At 47.7% G+C, this 18,787-nt stretch overlaps 1 protein-coding gene across 3 annotated transcripts in view; it reads left to right on the forward strand.

The window, feature by feature from the left end:
* Positions 1-224: 224 nt before the first annotated feature.
* The window catches only part of DSCAM (DS cell adhesion molecule), a gene marked incomplete at both ends in the record, with an annotated part of 734,316 nt that continues 715,753 nt past the window's right edge, over positions 225-18,787 (forward strand). For all 3 annotated transcript variants that reach the window (XM_080695506.1, XM_080695507.1, XM_080695508.1), the window contains one exon: positions 225-267. In XM_080695506.1, coding sequence (XP_080551632.1) covers positions 225-267 — 43 coding nt within the window. The remainder of the gene's footprint in view (positions 268-18,787) is intronic.

Here is an 18,787-nt window from a genome sequence, read left to right on the forward strand (position 1 = left end):
CCTGGGCTGCGGCCCGGGAGCAGGTGTGCGGGAGCGCGGCGCGCCCGCAGCCCTCGCCCCGGAGCCCGGCGGCGCCGCGAGCCCGGGCGGCTGGGCGGCTGCAGCGGCGGCGGCGGCGGGCGGGCGGCGGCGGCCCGCGGGCAGGTGGCGAGCGGCGAGCCGGGCAGGGGGCGAGGCCGGCGCGGGGCTCGCTGGCTCGCGGGAGGCCGGGCAGCAGCAGGGGCATGTGGATACTGGCTCTCTCCTTGTTCCAGAGCTTTGCGAATGGTGAGCCTTTCGGGGGGCGATGGCTTGCATGTCCGGGGGCTTGCCTGGGTGTGGGGTGGGGGTTCGGATGCACGGGGTAGGGGGTGGGGGGTCGTGCCCCGTTCTCTTCCATCCGCGGTTCCATTTATTTTTTTTTTTGCACCAGCGTTTATTATTATTTTTTTAATATTTTAAAAATATGCGTGTTGCTTTGGAGAGGAGAGGTGGCAACCCAGAGAGGCCCCGGGGGAAACTGCTCTGTAATCCTTTGGAAGAGCTTACCTAGGCAGGTGACAGCGCAGAGCCCAACTCCAGCCTCAGAGAGAGCGCCTTCCTCCCTCATTCAGAACACACCGGGGTTGGTGAGAGGAGAGAGAGGGTGATCTCGCCACTGAATTTTACAGCCCGGAAAGGGACGTGACATTCCAAGTGCGGGCAGGCCGAGGGGTCAGTTAAGAACGTCTGCCTTCAGAATTGAGGCTTTTCGAGTTTGAAAAGCATGTGCTTTAATTCTGCTAGAATTTATCGCCAGCAGCCGGGAAAGGCTTGGAGAAAGATCCATCTTCCCACACCCCATCTCCCTGGTAGTACAGATTCCTCTCCCAGTACTTTATGTAAAAATATGCACCGATAAACATTACATCATCTGAAATGTTGACGAATTAAAAAAAAAAAACAACACCTGTATGGTTGTAGAAGATGAAATCAGTGACTATGGCACATAGCCTTTCTTTCCTGTTCCCCGGGCGAGATTCTCTCTTGAAATGATTCCTTTCTGGGTGTTTAGAAAGCCCTTGCTCTTGACGGAGTCAGACCCAATTAGTGACTGGGACTGCACCCGAGGTTCCCTGTCGCCGCGTAAATGTGAACTTACATGTATGAACGGCTTCCTCTCATGTGGGAAGGGGGAGCTGTCATCGTTTGACATTGCCTGGGAGTAGCTATAGCTGAAATTTCATCTCAGATTTTGGAACACACATCTGCATAAAATGTATAACCTGCTGACAGTTAAAATTAAACCATTAAGCAGAATCCCTTACCCAGGAGAAGAGAGGAGAGGAGAGGGGAGGAGAGGAAGAGGGCAATCTAGCCCTTGTGAGAAAATACTAGAATACTAGAATCAAAAGGAGGCTCTCAGGTTTTCTCGGAAGCTACACAGGGGAGCTCTGAGCCCTGGCTGCAGAGGAGGCCTTTCCTTTGCCTACCTGGGTGGTGCTTACAGAACCAACATACCAACCAGCCGCAGGAAAGGTGTATATGATGGCCAGTGTATATTTTTAAAAAATGATGACTGAGATAGAGCTGAATGATGAAGGAACTCTCAAAAATTAACATTAAAATGGGAGATAACCTAAAGCAACATGTTCAAAACTTTCATTTTGAGATTTCCTCCCAGGGAAAAAAAATTGCAACAAGTTCTGACATGACACCCTCTTTCCCAGAGGGCACTACACGGGTCCTGCCTCCTCCTGGGAATTTACCTTGGGGGAATAGATCTGCTGTAGGGAGCGTGGAGGGATGTGTTAGAAAGCCAGTTCTTCCTGCTCCTCTGCTAATGGGAGCTCACAGAAAATGTAGGAAGGCTCACAGATGGGTGCCAAAGCCACCGAGCCTTGATGGCCTGTCTCACCTGTCAGGGGGAACATCTCCGGACTCCTCAGAAGGCCTGGGTTATGGGAGGAAATGAGCTTCCCATCCTACTGAGATGTGTTTCAGGATGATGACAGAGGTGATGCTTCTGATTGTCAGCCAACCAGTATCTATTTTTCAGCTCAAGTTATATATGACAAAAGTGGTATGGAGCAATTTGTGATCATCTCTGCATAGAGATGCTGAAAGATGCTTATTTTTTGAATAAGCATTTCATAACAAAAATTATGGAGAGAGTCTTCTGTGGTGATCAAATTGTATGAAAGCTCAGATATTCTATAATGTGGAAAATATAGGCACAGATGACTTATGTAGACATACGTTAAGCCCCGTGTTATCTTTGACTTTTAACATCAGCTCATCGTCCGTCGTTGTTACTGTAATGGACAGAGGTAAATTTCTAATGTAAGACACAGACAGCACATGTAAATGGGTATTTTCGATGGCATAGTATGTGTTCCTATCCTGATAGCAGGCTAGGAAGCTAGCTCACATAAAAATGGCCCTCTCTTTATATGACCAAGGATTTAAAAAAAGAAGCAGCAGCCTGATTTTAGAGCTCCAGCAGTTTCATTTTGGAAGGTGGAGAGGGGGCAGCTTTAGTTTCTCAAGGAATAATGATCAACATATACTGTGTAAAAGATCATAAAATATATAGTCGTGTCAGGATAAAGTAAGAGTATGCTTTGGAACGCTGCCTGTTCAGATATTTCAAAACTGTGAAAGTGAATGGTTCCTACCTATCTGAATGAGACTTAAAAATAGAGAAGTGTGTGTGAGTGTGTGTGTGTGTGTGTGTGTGTGTGTACATGTGTATGTGTGTATGTGTGTGGTCAACAACTATCATATTTTGGCCTACCTTAATTTTGAAAAGTACTTAGATGTATGTGATAAATACCTATGAATCCTAATACCTACACTGATTATGACTAGGCCCCATGGATCAAAATGCCTGATAAGTATTATTTTCATTTGTAAAAAATATGCAATTTGATACTTGGGGACTAATAAAATAAGCCCGCAGTAGATTTGCATCTTAACAGTAGACAGCAGTATTTTTCTTACTGATGTGATGGGAAGTATATTTATTTATTTATTTGTAAAAGCACAGTTGGTGGACAAGCTGTAGAGAGCAATTTGGGAAAAAAACCCCACAGAAGTCAGACACCAGCCCCCGCATGGGTTACAGTCTCATGAATGACCTCACCTGTTAAGGTACGGCAATCTTGTTTTAAAGCAGTCAACTTGTTCTGCAATGCTCTAAAAGACACACATGTGCTTCTGAGATAGTGCAGGGGGCAGGGACACACGTACGTGCAGACACACGTCCACACATGTCCATACACGTTCCTTCATGTCTCCCCCGCTCAAGCGTCCCACGGCACCACGTTTCAGGACTATTTCTCTTTCTTTTAACCCCAGCGAGCACATTCTAGCTTACGCTCCTGGCTAAAAACATCGGTGGACTCCAGATAGGCAGAGTGATGAATAATCAGATTCATTAGTTAGCATGTGATGTTTGTTTCATACACATACATGCATACGCGTGCACACACACACACACACACACACACACACACACACCTCCTGAGGCCTGGGATTTTGAGGTCCACTGCATTCTGCTCTCAAGGGGGCAAGCACGGCGGTGGTTAGAGAGGGTGGGTTGCTGGAGTGAGAGGACTCTGCAAAGACAAGGTGGGTGCGGGGCGCCTCCAGCATCCTCAGCACACTGGGCAGGGATCTGTGCCCTTGCCGTTCCATTTAACTATTGTAAGTCCAGATGCACCTTGAGGGCTTTGAAGGTGCTTTTTTTCTTAATTTCCATAACAGGATAGAAGCAATATATACAATATATGCCTATACATGTATATATATGTGGATTTTTTTATGAAGAAGGTTAACATTCTACCTTGGAATTTTAGGGCTCAGCTAGCATTTCCAAGCTTTTTAAGTGAAGCTGCATGTCCCTACAGGATGCCCTCTGCAGGAAAACAAACTGCCAGGCAGACCTTGAGCACACGCTGGCGCTCTGCCCCCTCCCTCACCCTCTTCTTTACCTCTCTGGTCCCCATGGCTCCATGCTGCCTCGGGAATCCATGAATCACTCTTGACTCAAAGCCCCACCAATTTAAATCCCCAATGCCCAGATCTCCCCATAGCTGGCAAAGCATGTTGCCATTGGCGTGTCCATAATAAATAAGGTGCATCGACTAGGTTGGAGAGGCTCAGTCCCGGTGTGCATAGAAACTTGGCGGCAAGGCTGGGGGAGGGGAGTCATAAAGACCCAGGAACAGTGTAGGAAATGGGGAATTTGTGTTCAGGAAAAAAAAAAAAAAAAAAAAAAAAAAAAACAACGATGGGTTTCTGGACTGCATTACATTTACAAAATCTATGGCATCCGGATTTCATAAAATTAGCTGAATTCTCCCGGTGAGATTATGAATGTGGCTCATAAATAATTAATAGGTGGTGAAAAGGATACGTTTTGCATTAGACAGCGCACTCCTGCCCGCTGGGTTTTGCAGGCCCACCTCGCCCACACCCGGCAGGGGCTCCGCGGTGTGCGCACGCACACAGTCGTGTCTGGGCATTTTCTCGGCTGAAGTGCATGCTGGGCCTTGGTGGCCAGCGCTGTCAGCCGGGGAGATGGCGAGGTGCTGATACCTGCGTGTCAACTGTGTCTCCGCCATAGGACGCTAGTGGGCGGCAGATCTCAGGAGTCTCTGGCAGCCAGCCTTCAGCGGAGCCGGCCAGCAACTGGCGGCGGTGCCGAGGAAGGATTACTAGGCACCCTTATTGGGGCTTTCCTCCGCAGATGCCGCCCGGCCTCAAGTTCACTGGGCCTGGACTCCCTGTCTGGGGCCAGTCTAAGCAGGGATCCTGCACAGATCACCACAGGCAGAGACTGGTCCAGCGGTCTTTGTTCTAAACGTCTCGATGGAGGGCCTTGTTCCCTGCAGTGTTTTCAGACCTAGAAGGGGCACCCAGGGGAAAGGCGGTGGGTGTTTGGGGGGCCTTGGGGTCCAAAGAGAGGCACATTTGCACACCCCCTGCTAAACTGGAGAGGGAACCCTGGTGTGGCCTTGCGGAGTGGGGGGCACAGCTCCAGGCCTGATTGGCTGACCTTCCAATGTCATCCAGGAGCCAGGGCTGCTTCTCCTGCTGATGGGGACTGGGCGATTCTGAGGCTGGCTCCTCAGAGGTCTGTCAATCTCCTGCAGCTGCCCCAGGGGGCTCTAGGGACTAGGAGCCCCGCCTGCCCCTCTCCTCCAGGCAAATTGAGCAGCACCTGTTTCTCAAAAGCCAGAGTTAACTGTTCGAGTGCCAGAGAGCTGGGCGCTGAAATTCTCATCTCTCCCCGCCTCTCCCCTCCGGCCACATTTATTCTCTTTTCTTTCATGTTTTGAAAATGCAAGGAAATGTATGGAATGCGTGGATTGAGAAGAGACAGTGGGGATGGGAAATTGGCCATGGCCCTCTGGATTCTGAGGGTGCAGCGCAGGGGTGCCTCTTACAAGGTGACAGATCCCCGGGCTTCAAAAGGGAGGTGCCAAAGGGTAGGTGCAGAGCCCTGGATTGATTTTAGAGGTGTGGAGAGGGCCGGACTCAGAGACTTGCTCCAGAAAATTAATCCCTTTTATTACCCCTTCCCAGAAAACCTTGGCCTCCCCCTTGGTAGTGTCTAGGGCAGTCTGCAACTCCATGTTAATTTGGTGCTTCCGTGGGTAGGGACTGTCACTCTCAATAGTGACATCCAGGGGCTGAGACGCTGGGGCTGCCCAAGTGTGCCCTTAGCGCAGAGCAGAGTGTGGGGTGGAGAAGGTGGATGTGTGTTCCCAAGGGAAAGAAGAGAGGTGAGAGGCAGATCGCCCTTCCCCCATTCGCCTCTTTCCTCAGCCTGCCTCCTTCCAGCCCCTTTCTACACTAGCCTCCTATGACTTTTGCTTGGCCTCCCGTCCATCTCTGATTTTAATGGACCAACTGCCTATGAGACGTGTGTGTCAGCAGTCCTCTGGGTTTCCTTAGGATTGACACCTCGTTCGGGCACGCTGGCTCTGAGGCTATAAAGGTTTCTCTGTAGACGTTTGTGGGACATTCTTCTCTCTTGCCCAAGAGACCACATTTGGAACATTGACTGGGACTTGAGCTCGCTCGGCTTCCCAGCCTGTCAGGATGGCTTTGGGTGCTCTCTGTAATGTGGAGTGGGTCAGATGTCTCAGAAGGTAATTTCATCAGTGTGCTAGACCCCCGGTGGCATGACTTAGAATTTCTATACAGTGTTTATTGCCCTGACACATTCTGAGAGCCAGCCAGAAACATCAAACCAACAGTTAAGGTTCCTCAACTGCTCCTGGGAATTAATTTCTTCATCAAAGAGCCACCCGGGACATCAAAACAAAGCTCGATTTCTTAGGTCTTAATCATCTTGAAAAAGTCACACTACTGTTGTCTTGAGTATTCCCTGGATTTATGAGTTTCCGGTTATTATCTTATTTGCAGCAGAACGGAATATAAAAGTTGGTACCTCATCAAAGTAACATGAAAGAGATGTGTTTTGAACATTGTTAAAATTCCAATTTTTATTTAAATATAAGAATCAAATGAAATGTCACCTAACTCATAATATGTATTTCCTTTTGCTTTAGGGAGATCTGCATTTATATTTATATTATAACACTGATGATTTTGTTTTAACAAATCATCGGATTGGGCTGATCTTTCTTTTGGTTTTCAAGCCCCCTGGCTTATGTAAATAAATATTGTGGTTTAACAGAGAGGAGATGAATCAAATTGAAAAGATATGTGATAAAAAGTAAGGGGCTACCACACAGGGAGGGAGATGACAGTGATTAATGAATCTTTCCTACCTCCCTATTTAAACTATTTTTTTTACTCAGAAGACAGTGAATAAGATTTAAGAGTGAGCAAGCAGTCCTATTTATAGCCAGCCATTTTTAAATGCAGCGGCACAGACAGTGAAAGAAAAGATAGGAAACGCAAAGGCCCACCTCCATACTAAGTACTGGCTTCCCCCAACCTCCCCGCACTCGGCAGGATTTTGGAGGAGAAGCACACGCACCACCTTATGGGAATATTGAGGACTCTATCGGGCTCTCTGCGGAACATTCTAGAAATGGGCTCAGCGCTGGTGACCGCATCCGATGTGGTCGGGAGAGAGGGCTTCCTTCCCCTTAGAAACGGCCTCAGCTTCTTAGGCTGCATTACACACGTTAAGTGCGATCCTGAGCATGTTTTCTTTTTGTGCCTGGCTTATTTCCCTTAGCATGATGTCCTCTAGGCTCCTTTAAAAAATATATATATATATAATATATATACACACACATATATATAACATCTTTACATATTTTTATATGTATAAAAAATTTAGAACATTTTATATATACAATTTAAACATCTAAAAAAAGAAAGGAAATAGTCTTCCTTCCTAGGGCTGCATATGTTTTTCATCACATTCTGGTTTCACTCGTTCCAAGTGGGCCTTGCTTTCTACTTACAGCGGAATCATCGACTGTGTAAGGAAACTCCGCTGGCTCGGGGGTTGCAAACTTGGACTCAGGTCAGGTCCCGAAACAGTCCGGGGTCATGGAAAGCATTCGTCTTCTGGGCATGGATCCTCTGAAGCCACTCTCCTTCAGCTGTGGAGAGGTGGCGTAAAGAGACTGGCCCTTTTACATGACTGATCTTGACTCAAACGAGGCTCAACTCTTTTCATATTAAAAGAAACAGAAAACAGTTTTTTTCTTTTATTTTTTTGCAGTACTACAGATGGAACCCAGGGGCATTCTACCTCCAAGCTACACCCCGAGTCCTATTTTTTTTTTATTATCTTTTAATTTGAAACAGGGTCTCACTGAGTTGCAGAGGGCCTCACTAAGTAGCCGAGGCTGTCCACGAACCATGATCCTCCTGTCTCGGCCTCCAAAATGCTGGGATGACAAGCATGAGCCGCCATGCCCGGCTAGGAGACAGTTTTAAGGCTTGTTTTACACGGGATTCAAAGCATTCTCTTTTTCCCCACTGTGACTAATACAAGAAAGTCAGCTTATAGTACTGTAGATATCTGAACTTTCTTATTGCTTGCTTCTACCAAACAGTAGCATGGTCGTAATGCGCTCAGTCATGACCTGATGGCCGTAGGGTCCCCAGGATGCTTCTGTATCATCTTGGGGTCGCCACAATGGCCGAGTTAGGACCAGTGTGAAAGGGGCACTGAGCTGAAGGTTCCCGACATTTGCAAAGGCTGATCACCCTGGAGACGCACACCACTGATTCCTCTTGCTGATTCTGAGGGAAGCAGGGATTTCTTGTGGGATTTCTGCTTTTCTTGCTTGTTACGTGGGCTGGGGGGTGCTGGGGGTGTCTATGCTTGTGGCATCAGACAAAGGAGAGTGTGAGGACAACGTAAACTGCAGCGGCTCTAAGTATACACACGCATTTTATCCTGCCTTCTTTCTTTCTCTTCAGAGGACCTGAGCTCAGCGGTGGGGCCTTTTCACTTTGAATAACATGCTTTCTCATGGGAAAAACTCAAGACATCTTCTCTCCACGGCAGCCCTGCTGTGGCCACGATCTTGGGCTCTCCAGGGATGCTGACAAGCCCAAATCCCAGGCTGCTTAATTACCATGTTTATTTCTTAATATCGGCTATAGAGCGTTTTTAATAACTGATGTGGAGCCGCCAGGGTAGGAGTGCCAACGCTTTGCAACGTTACTTGTGAGGCTTGAGAAATGAGCTGAAGATACCACCCAGCAATGGCCACCACTGTACTCGCAAAACAGGCAGCCCAGCACCGTAGTGGAGACAGCCCGGTTGTGTTATTACCCTCACGGGACCTGGTGCGTGCAGTACCTGCACGGGGTGGGGGCACTCATGTGTTTCCTTGGCTAGAGAAAAGACCATGCATAAGAAACGCGAACCGAGCCGGGCGTGGTGGGCTCGCTTGTCATCCCAGCATTCGGGAGGCCGAGACAGGAGGATCGCGGTTCGCAGACAGCCTCAGCTACTTAGTGAGGCCCTTTGCAACTCAGTGAGACCCGGTTTCAAATAAAGAATAAAAAAAATTATGGCTGGGTGTAGCCTGGAGGTAGACTGCCTCTGGGTTCAATCCCCAGTACTTACCAAAAAAGCCACGAACTGCCCTCCATGGGCCGGAGGTCTCCTTCCTCAAGTCCTTTAGGCTTTTGCGCTTCTCAGCCCTCGGGTCTACCTCGGAGTGGGAGCAGCGGGGAGGCGGCTCAGGTACCACGCGTGCGCATGCGCACCGACACTGACCGCAAAAGCTCTTACCACCCTGGTGGCTTCAGTTTCAGAACAGACTTGACCCGATATTTAGAGAAATCTGGGAAGAAGAATATAGACTTAGGCTTTCCGTGTCTCATGGGGCTTCTCACATCGCCAGCCAGGGCCCCTCTTGGAATTCCTTGTCTCTGGGGACTCCACATCCCACCCCCACTCCTCCGTGGCCCTACCATGCAGGGCAGGGCCTTAGAGGATGCTCAAGGTCACCGCGGCTCAGACACTTTGAGATGCGGGGGTAAAGGCCCCGGGAGGGACAGGGCCGCGCAGCCCACGGGGCCCACGTCAATGGAGAGGAGGCTCAGGCTTGGACACCTGGAGCTGCCTCTAGTACTGTGGCTAAGGTCCTACCTCTGGACCTTCCCACGTGAGGTCGGGACACTGGCTCCCGTGGCAGGGGGGCTGGGCCAGGAAGAACGAGGCAGGAGATTTGGAGGTTTTCTGTAGTGCTTTCTGAACCCGATCCTCGCATTAGAGATTTTAAAGCCAATGCTCTGGGGAAGGCTTCTGAGTTGTTTCTCTATTTTCGTGTGTGTGTGTGTGTGTGTGTGTGTGTGTGTGTGTGTGTGTGTGTGTGGTGCTGGGGATGGAACCCAGGGACATTCTACCTCTGAGTCACACCCCCAGCCCTATTTTATTTTTTTTTGAAAGCAGCTTTTTTCTTTTCGCAGTACTGGGGACGGAACTCTGTGGCATTCTACTTCCAGACTACACCCCCAGCCCTAGTTTTTATTCTTTATTTTGAAACCAGGTCTCACTGAGTTGCAGAGGGCCTCACTAAGTAGCTGAGGCTGGCTGCAAACCACGATCCTTCTGTTTTACCCTCCCAAATGCTCCGATTACAAGCGTGCACCACCACATCCAGCTGGAAGAAGGGTCTGGCTAAGTTGATGAGGCCTTTGCTAAGCTGCAGAGGCTGGTCTCAGACCCGTTATCCTCCTTTCTCAGCCTCCCAAGTATTGGGAATACAGGTATGCGCCACTATGTCCAGCCTGTTTGCAATTCTGACACACAACTTTGTCACTTTTTTCCATCACCGCTGGTGTCCCCAGATGAGTTACAGATCACATAGCTTCTTATACGACTTCCCAGCTCTGACCCCCAGAGTCTGATTTTGTAGCTTGGTGCAGGCACAGCTGAGGATATGTGTTCTTAATCATTGTAAGATGTTCTGATCCACATAGCCCATGAGCCATGTTTGCAAAAAGAGAAAAAAAATGAATAAATAAACAATGCTTAGAAAGGGGCTACCCAGGCCCCTGATGGAGGTAGAGGAATCGGATACTGGCTAGGAAGTCGTGGTTGCTAGTAGCTTGAGAATTGTCTGTGTACATTAGCATCTATCTATCTACCTGTTTACCATCTATCTATTTATCTATCCATGCCATTTTTTTTTTTTTTGTACTAGGGATAGAACTCAGGGACATTCTACCCTCTAAAGTCCTCTTTACTTTTTGTTTTGAAACAGGGTCTTGCTGCGTTGCTGAGGCTAGCTGCAACCTGTGAGCCTCCTATCCCAGCCTCCCGGGTGCTTTAATTTATTTCCTGTTCTGGTTTATTGAGGGTACCTGCTTGGAGTATGAACTCGATTCAGTTATGTTTCTCACGCGGATCTCTTTGTTGCTGGCAGTTGGAGTCCTAGCAGAGAGGCCCTTGGAAACCTAAAGGCAGCCTCGTGGCTCCAGATGAGAGGCTGAGAGGAGGAGACCCACTGGGCTACGTACAAACTTAGGAGATGAGCTTGGGTTGAATGGGACTGGACAGGAAAATGAATCTGTTTGCAGTTAGAGATTTTGCTTTGACATCACTCCAGGGACTTTGCATGTGCCTTCACCCGCATGTCACCGCACACGCTCATCTCATGGCTCGTGCTTGTAAAGAGCGTTGGGATCATGGGCTCTCTTGGATTTTCTTGGCTTCTGCTTCTTTCTTTTAGGTAAGCGATCTCAAGTTGACTGTATGTATCATACAAGAGGTGCTTCATTCCGCTAAGTTGTCAGCAGAAGGGGGAAATGGCATCTGAGGACATATATGAGTTGTAGACCTTGTCACATACACGATAAAATCGAGAGCAGTGGTTAGTAGCAGAAAATTCTTCTCAAGACACCGTGCCCTTGATTTTTTTTTTTTTTTTTTTTGGAATGAAAATAGACTCGAAGGCGTGCTGGAGAGAGGCCTAAATTCAGAGCCTTAAAAATATCTTTTTGTGTCCTGAGATCTTATTTTAGATAATATTAAAAATAACCTTTCCCTCGTAGGCATCTTAAACAAGTTTGATGTTCTAATCCGTTGGCGGTTTTATGGTGATTCACTGTGAAAATGACCCTTCAGCGTGGCTCTGGTGAATCTCAGGCTCAGAAGAAAGGCTCGGCGAGGGGCATTCCTGCTGACTCATGGCCGTGCCAGTCAGGGCAGACTGTCTGTTATTTTGCCATAAGACATTCCTACCCCTATGTGCCTTTAAAATTTTTTCAAAAAGGGAGAGCATTATGTGAAGAAGTCCCAAGCTGTGCCCAGGTAGTTTGTGGAAGAGGATAGCGGTTTAAAATAGCTCACACGTCCTTGTGATGGGAGGTTTTGAGCCAATGCAGAGCCGCACCGAACGCTCTCTTTTCAGCTGCTTGGTAGAGTAGGTCACCCTTTGTCACACCTCCCCCACGGGAAGGGCACGCATATTGTCATCACTAGATTTAACAGTCTGTGATAGACTCCTGAATAACTGCTAAGGAGCAAACCAGTTTCTTGATGAAAATAAAAATAAGACCTGGTGTGACTGAGACGTCTTATCACTACCAGCCGCCACAGCCCATAGGAAATACTTCCCACAGACTTGCATGAGGGCTGGGTGTTTTCCCTGGGGTTTCCAACACCTCTCTGGAAGAATGACCCTGCCCAGGCACCGCCCCCCGGGGGCCCAGGCAGGGAATGCATGCGCTGGTCAGTTGTGGGGCTGTCTTTTGGCTGGACATGGGGTGTGGACAGCTGTCTGCAGGTGGTATTTCTGCCTTTATCCCTTTCTCTCTCCCTTTTTAGAAACAGGGAGAATCCTTCAGTGCTTACTTGAGCACAGGGATGTTTGCTGGGGTCTGGAGACCTTGGACAACTTGTGTGTCGAAGTCACAAGTTTCTTTCTCCTGGCAGATGGAGTCATAGCTTGAACACTCTGGAAGTGAGGGGTGCGTGCCCTTGCTCAGGGGGACCCCTGGAAGGCGGGTGGGTCTCCCCAGCGAAACTTTGGGAGGGAGACATGTATTGAATTAATTTTTCTGGTGTGCACAAGCCTAGCTGTATGGGATATTATGAAGCCCCAGGAAGAGTCATGAGCTGTTGTAAACTTCCTAGAAAACAGGTGACTACTATTTTGGGTTCATTAGTTTTGATAAGTTAGAGTAAAACTTCCTCATTTTTATGTAGATTAATTATTATTATTATTATTATTATTATTATTATTATTTGGTATTGGGGATTAAACCTGGAGGAGCTCTGACTCTGAGCTATATTCCCGGCATTTAAAATTTTTATTTTAGCCGGGTGTGGTAGTTCACGCTTATAATCCCAGCATTTGGGAGGCTGAGACCGGAGGATCACGGTTCGTGGACAGCCTCAGCTACTCAGTAAGGCCCTCTGCAACTCAGTGAGACCCTGTTTCAAAATAAAGAATAAAAAAAATTGGGAAGGGGGTGTAGCTCAGAGGTCAAATGCCCCTGGGTTCCATCCTCAGATCCGCAAAAATAAAATAAAAAAAGTTTTATTTTGAAACAGGATCATGTTCTGTTGCTGAGAGTCAAGTTTCTGAGATTGGCCTCAGACCTGGGGTTCTTCTGTGTGTGTGAGCCTTCCAAGTGCCACTGCACCTGAGTCATATTTAAGGAGAAGTATGCCTGTAACAAACCGCGCTCTAGTTCTGTCTGTGGTTTCCGTCCGAGGGCTGTTATGCACCCACAAGGGGAGGCCACACAGTGTCTACAAATGTTTTTGGTGGTCACAGCTCCAGATGGGGGCTAGATGCACGTGTCCCGCGATGGAGATCAAGGATGCCGCTCAATGGCCCGAGATGTGCAGGACAGCTCCGTAATGATCATACTGGGTAAAATGGCGGTCCCAGTGCTGGGAACCCTGAGCTAAGTGGTATAGGGTTTCTTTGCTACAGAATTATATCAGTTTTGCTCTTTCCTCGGGGGTCCTGGAGAGAAAGAGAAAGGAAGATGTTCTGAATCAAATCTTGGTTATAGTTTCCTCAGCCACTAAGATCATAGCAAGTCAGATATGACGGTGTACACCTATAATCCCAGTACTGGGAAGGCCAAAGCAGGAGCATTGCAGGTTTGAGACCAACCTCAGCAGTGTAAGTGAGTCTCAGAAACCTAGTGAGATCCTGTTTCAAAACAAAACTAAAACTGGGCTAGGGGTGTAGCTTGGAAGTACAGTGCCCCTGGGTTCAATTTCTAGAAAAAGTAAATAAGTAAGTAAATAAATAAATTCACACACAGCTAACATTGCTTGTCCTTTACTTATCCTCTCTAATGACTTTTCCTTCTCTAATGACTAAAAGGGAAAAACAAATGGGTCCTGTCTTTTGCTATTTGAACGTAGATGCTGGAAGTGTTTCCGGGTCCCTCCAGCCACCTTTTCCTCCAGTGATGACACAAATCTGCGTTTGATCAGATGATTAAATAATATGGCCATCAGTCCCATGTGCTAAATGCTCAGGACGTATTTTTCTCTTGCCTGGTTGCCTGGCGCGGGAGCAGCCTGTTCTACAGGCCGACAGAGGCCTGCTACATGGGTGGATGCGAATTTCCTTTTTCAAAGGACTGCCGATCTTCTCTACCTGGAAAAAGGGAGAGGGGATGTTTCTGTACCCTGCTCTCTCAGGCACAGGCTGGACTGGAGAGGCCCTTGGAAACCCTAGTTAGAAAGCGCTGACTATTTGGAAACATTAGGCCTGGAAAACACTTGCAGAGAGAGCAGTGTGTGCAGAGGGAGCTGAAAGCTGCTGGCTCCAAGTCCACCCCAAGGAAGGTGTTTTTCTGGGAGGCTTCCTGTTTGCCTTTTACTCCCGGCGCAGCGTCACCAGGCATAAGCGTCTGGGTTTGCCATGGCCCTGGCAGGGGCTCTTGCTGTGTCTATCTATGTTTTTATTTCTTTTCTTTTTTTTTTTTTTTCTTCAGTACTGGGGATGGAACCCAGGACCATTCTACCTCTGAGAGACACCCACAACCCTAATTTTTAATTCTTTATTTTAATTTTAATTTATTATTTATTTATTTTGCAGTACTGGGGGTAGAACCCCGGGAGGATTCTACCTCCGAGCTACACCTCTGGCCCTATTTTTTTTTTTTTTTTTTTAGTCTTTTATTTTTGAATCAGGGTCTCACTGAGTTGTGAAGGGCCTCGCTAAGTAGCTGAGGCTGTCTGCAAACCACGATCCTTCTGTCTCAGCCTCCCAAATGCTGGGTTTACAAGCATGTGCCACCACACCTGGTTTTTATGTTTTTATTTCTATAGAAAGTCATTTCTCCACTTTTTTTCTTTTCTTTTTTTTTTTTTGCAGTACTAGGAATGGAACCCAAGAAGATTCTACCTTCAAGCTACACCCCCAGCCCTATTTTTTAAATTCTTTATTATTTTGAAATAGGGTCTCACTGAGTTGCAAAGGCCCTCACTAAGTAGAACTGAGGCTGTCCTAAAACTGTGAGCCTCCTGTCTCAGCCTCCCGAATGCAGGGATTATAAACGTGCACCACCACTCCTGGCTTGCTTAGTTGTTTTTGGAAGCATGGCTTAGGGTGCTGGCCCTCTGACCTTGCTTCTTATGTTTGCTTTTGAATCTTGGGACCGGTAGTTTGGGGACCTGAACATTTGTTGAGTTAAAGCACTTATAAGTACTTTCTGATATAAGAAATTTAGGAATACACAGGAAAGAAGATGAATTGGAAATAGTGATCAGTTGGTGATGAGTGGCTTCTGCACTAAAACCAGATGGCGCGGGCTTGTGCGCCTTGATGATGAGCTTCCCAGTGGCTGGATTTTTCTTCACAGCCCACCTGCTGTTTTCCAGTAATAAGAGCATAGCAAATTAGCCCAGTTACCAGACTGTAATTTGGATAGTTTTGCTCTCAGAACGTGCATGGCCTTTGATCTGGGTGGGACTTATCTTTCATCTAAGAGTGCCCTTCTCTGTGCTGGCATGCACGTTGGTCCTGTTACAAAATCCTGAGACCTGCTGGGCCACGAGAACTGGGAGGATTCAGGGAGTAAATGTCTGTCTGCATAGACTCTTCTCATCTGAGTATCTGAAAACCCTGCCACCTCATTTGTAGAAATGAAAGTCTCTTGCCTTTCTTTCTTTCTTTCTCTTTTCTTTCTTTCCTTTTTCTTCTCTCTTTCTTTCTCTTTCTCCTCTCTCAGTTGAAGTTGAACCCAGAGGTGTTCTATCTCCAAGCCACACCCCCAGCCCTATTGTATTTTTTATTTTGAAACAGGGTCATGCCAAAACAGGGTCAAAGTTGCTGAGGCAGGCCTTGAACCTGACATCTTTCTGTCACAGCCTCCCAAGTACTGACTTACAGGTGTGTGCCACCATGTCCAGCCTCTTTGCCTTTCTTTGAAGAAAGAAATCTTGCTTGCAGTTCTCCCCATAATAAGAATGAGTGTAAAAGGAACCCGATGCTTATGGAGCCTCTGAGTGTGCGGATGCTCCGGTTCCCACGCAGTGTGCACTAGTTACGCCTAATAGCAGTGGTGGTGACAGGTCAGCAATGACAGAGCTGACATTTATTAACGCCAGAAGGTGCGGTACTAACTGAGGGCTTTGCGTAGAGTATTTCCTATACTGCTCAAAGCTGGGAAGAAGGTACTACCAACAAATTTTAAAGGTGAAATCTTTTTTCTTTTCCTTTTTGGTGCTGGTGATTGAACCCAAGGGCATTCTAACTCCAAGCTACTCCCCAGCTCATTTTTAGAATTGTTTTTCTGTTTTGTTTTGTTTTGAAAGAGGGTCTCACCAGGTTGCTGAGAGACTCACTACATTGTTCTTGTTGGCCTCAATAAATGTGATCCTCCTGCTTCAGCCTCCCAAGTATTGGAGTTGCAGACGTGTAGCGCCACATCTGTATTAATCAGCACACCAATTGTCACACAGTGGCTTAACAGCGGAAGGAGCGTAAATTCATTCTCATGCAGGCAAATGGTGTTTTCAGTCTTGGCTTTATACGTAATGAATCCCGATTTGGAGATGTGGACTTTGAGGCCCCAGTCAGGAGGTGCCTAAGTAGAGGGCACGTCCTGGGACCAGGTGGCTTGATGTCATGGGTTATATTTTTTTTGCATCAAATCTTCCGAATAAAGCCACATTTTGTCATTTATGTTTCTTAAACTGAAAATGATTGTGTTAAATTCACTTTAAAGTTGAGCAATAAAGAGTCATTTGGGGCAAGCAAGAGACTGACTTTCAAAAACATTTCCATATTTATTCAGTGCATAAATATGGAAAATTCATTTATTTTTCCTGGTCGCCCTGTTCACTTAGGTAAGTGAAGAACAGGTTAATTAACTTTTATACATTTTTGGGGGAAACATTTCATGATATTGTATACGGGGTTATGAGTAAAGCTGGAGGAGGAATGACGTTCACACTGCACTCATATTACCTGATAGAATCTTTTCCCGACTCTTATCTGTCTTGAAGCACTGTATTTCATTTGTTGCGAATGGGCCCTCAATATTCTCAGTGACAAGATGTTAGAATTGAAATCATTTTGTCAATTGCTAATTGGAGGCTGAAGTTGGGTGCGAGTCTATGATCGATCAGTCGGTTCTTACGAAAAAAGACACAAATAAGCTTGCTAATACGAGGCCAAGTCTTGCTGCCACTGAATTATTTTATTGAAGTGTCCCGGGCTCACACATCTTGAAGAGTTCCGAGAAGACTGTGTGGGCATCCTCGTGTGATAAGCTTGAGTGAGAGCTCTTGTGCTGCATTTAGGTACACTGGGCCAGCCATTCCTCCACGGTATGGCGCCTTAGCTGGGACCAGCCATTCCTCCACGGTATGGCGCCTTAGCTGGGACCAGCCATTCCTCCACGGTATGGCGCCTTAGCTGGGACCAGCCATTCCTCCACGGTATGGCGCCTTAGCTGGGACCAGCCATTCCTCCACGGTATGGCGCCTTAGCTGGGACCAGCCATTCCTCCACGGTATGGCGCCTTAGCTGGGACCAGCCATTCCTCCATGGTATGGCGCCTTAGCTGGTGACTGCAGGGTGCGGAGGCTCAGTTTGTGGTGTGGATGGACTCTCTGCAAGACCTACATGTGGAGTTGGTCATACAGTGCTCATGGGATCGTGGCCCGTATCCGCCAGCTCGACCCCAACACAGGCTTACCATCACCCCTCTCCCCTTAGCCATCTCACGGGGTCACTGGGCCCCTGGGGCGTCTGGCTCCAGAGAGATGAAGAGATATTTGTCTTCCTCCACACAGGCTAAGCAGCCTGAAGTTGACAGCTGTGACAAGACCTAGAATCACTTGTTCTTGTAGATTGTTGAGAGTCAACTTAGTTATTATAATTGCTAACCTTTACAGAGCTCTGACCATGTGCCATAGACCATGCTGAGTGCTTAATTTTATCATCTCAATCATCAGATAAGTCCTTGCGAGGGTTGTTGGTTTTATCCCCATTTTCCACTTGGGGGAAATCGAGGCTTACTGAGGTGAAGTGGCCGGTTCGTGATGACGACGTCACATATCTCTCTGGGAGTGGAGGCAGGATTTGAACCTGTACAGCCTACTTCTAGACTTGACTCAAAGTTACACTTTACTTCCAGGTTATGCTCATGGATTGATGTTTGTAGGTGGCTGTGTTTATTTGGAGAACTGGAAATGTTAAGTTATGCTGGGGTGTTGGGGTGGGCACATGGCAGGCATGGCTTTCTTAAGTCTCCCTGAAGGATCATGCCAGAAAAATGTGGCTCTGCCAAGAGGCCCGGGGTTGGTTGTGATCTTAGTATTTCTAGGGTATCAGCTTCTTCCTTCTCAGAACTAGAATATTGCCAAGTGCCTACTGCCTACCCTGTGCCACTAAGCACCTGCTCTCCTCCACATCCCACCAGCATGAGCCCCACAGCTTCCCTTCTCCACCTCTATAGCATTTGGATAAAAAATTAAACCCTCCTGATGCCAACAGGCAGCACTAGGTGACCGCAGCCTGTGCAGGTCTCTGCAACTTATCTGGGATGCCACCTGGCCGCTGGCATCTGTACCTGCCTTCTCTCCCACCTGCTAACCTCTGGCTCATCTCACCTCACGAGAAGGCACCCACGCCCACCCTGCTTCCCTGCCTTAGAGACTCAGGATCCAATATCACATCCACCAGCCTGCCCATCACTCCTGCTGCGCAGCTGATCTTGCCTGGAGGAGCACCATGCCTGCCAATCCCAGGGTCCACTTTAAGTATGACACAAAGCGCAGGTGGCCCTGAGTTCCACGTCACTGCTCCTATTGCTTTCTGCCTCCGTGGGACTACTTCCACACCTGCCTCCACCTCCCCAGACCTCCTCCCCCTTCACACTCTCC

Source organism: Muscardinus avellanarius, assembly GCF_963383645.1.
Source record: "Muscardinus avellanarius genome assembly, chromosome: 5".
Classification (NCBI taxonomy): domain Eukaryota; kingdom Metazoa; phylum Chordata; class Mammalia; order Rodentia; family Gliridae; genus Muscardinus; species Muscardinus avellanarius.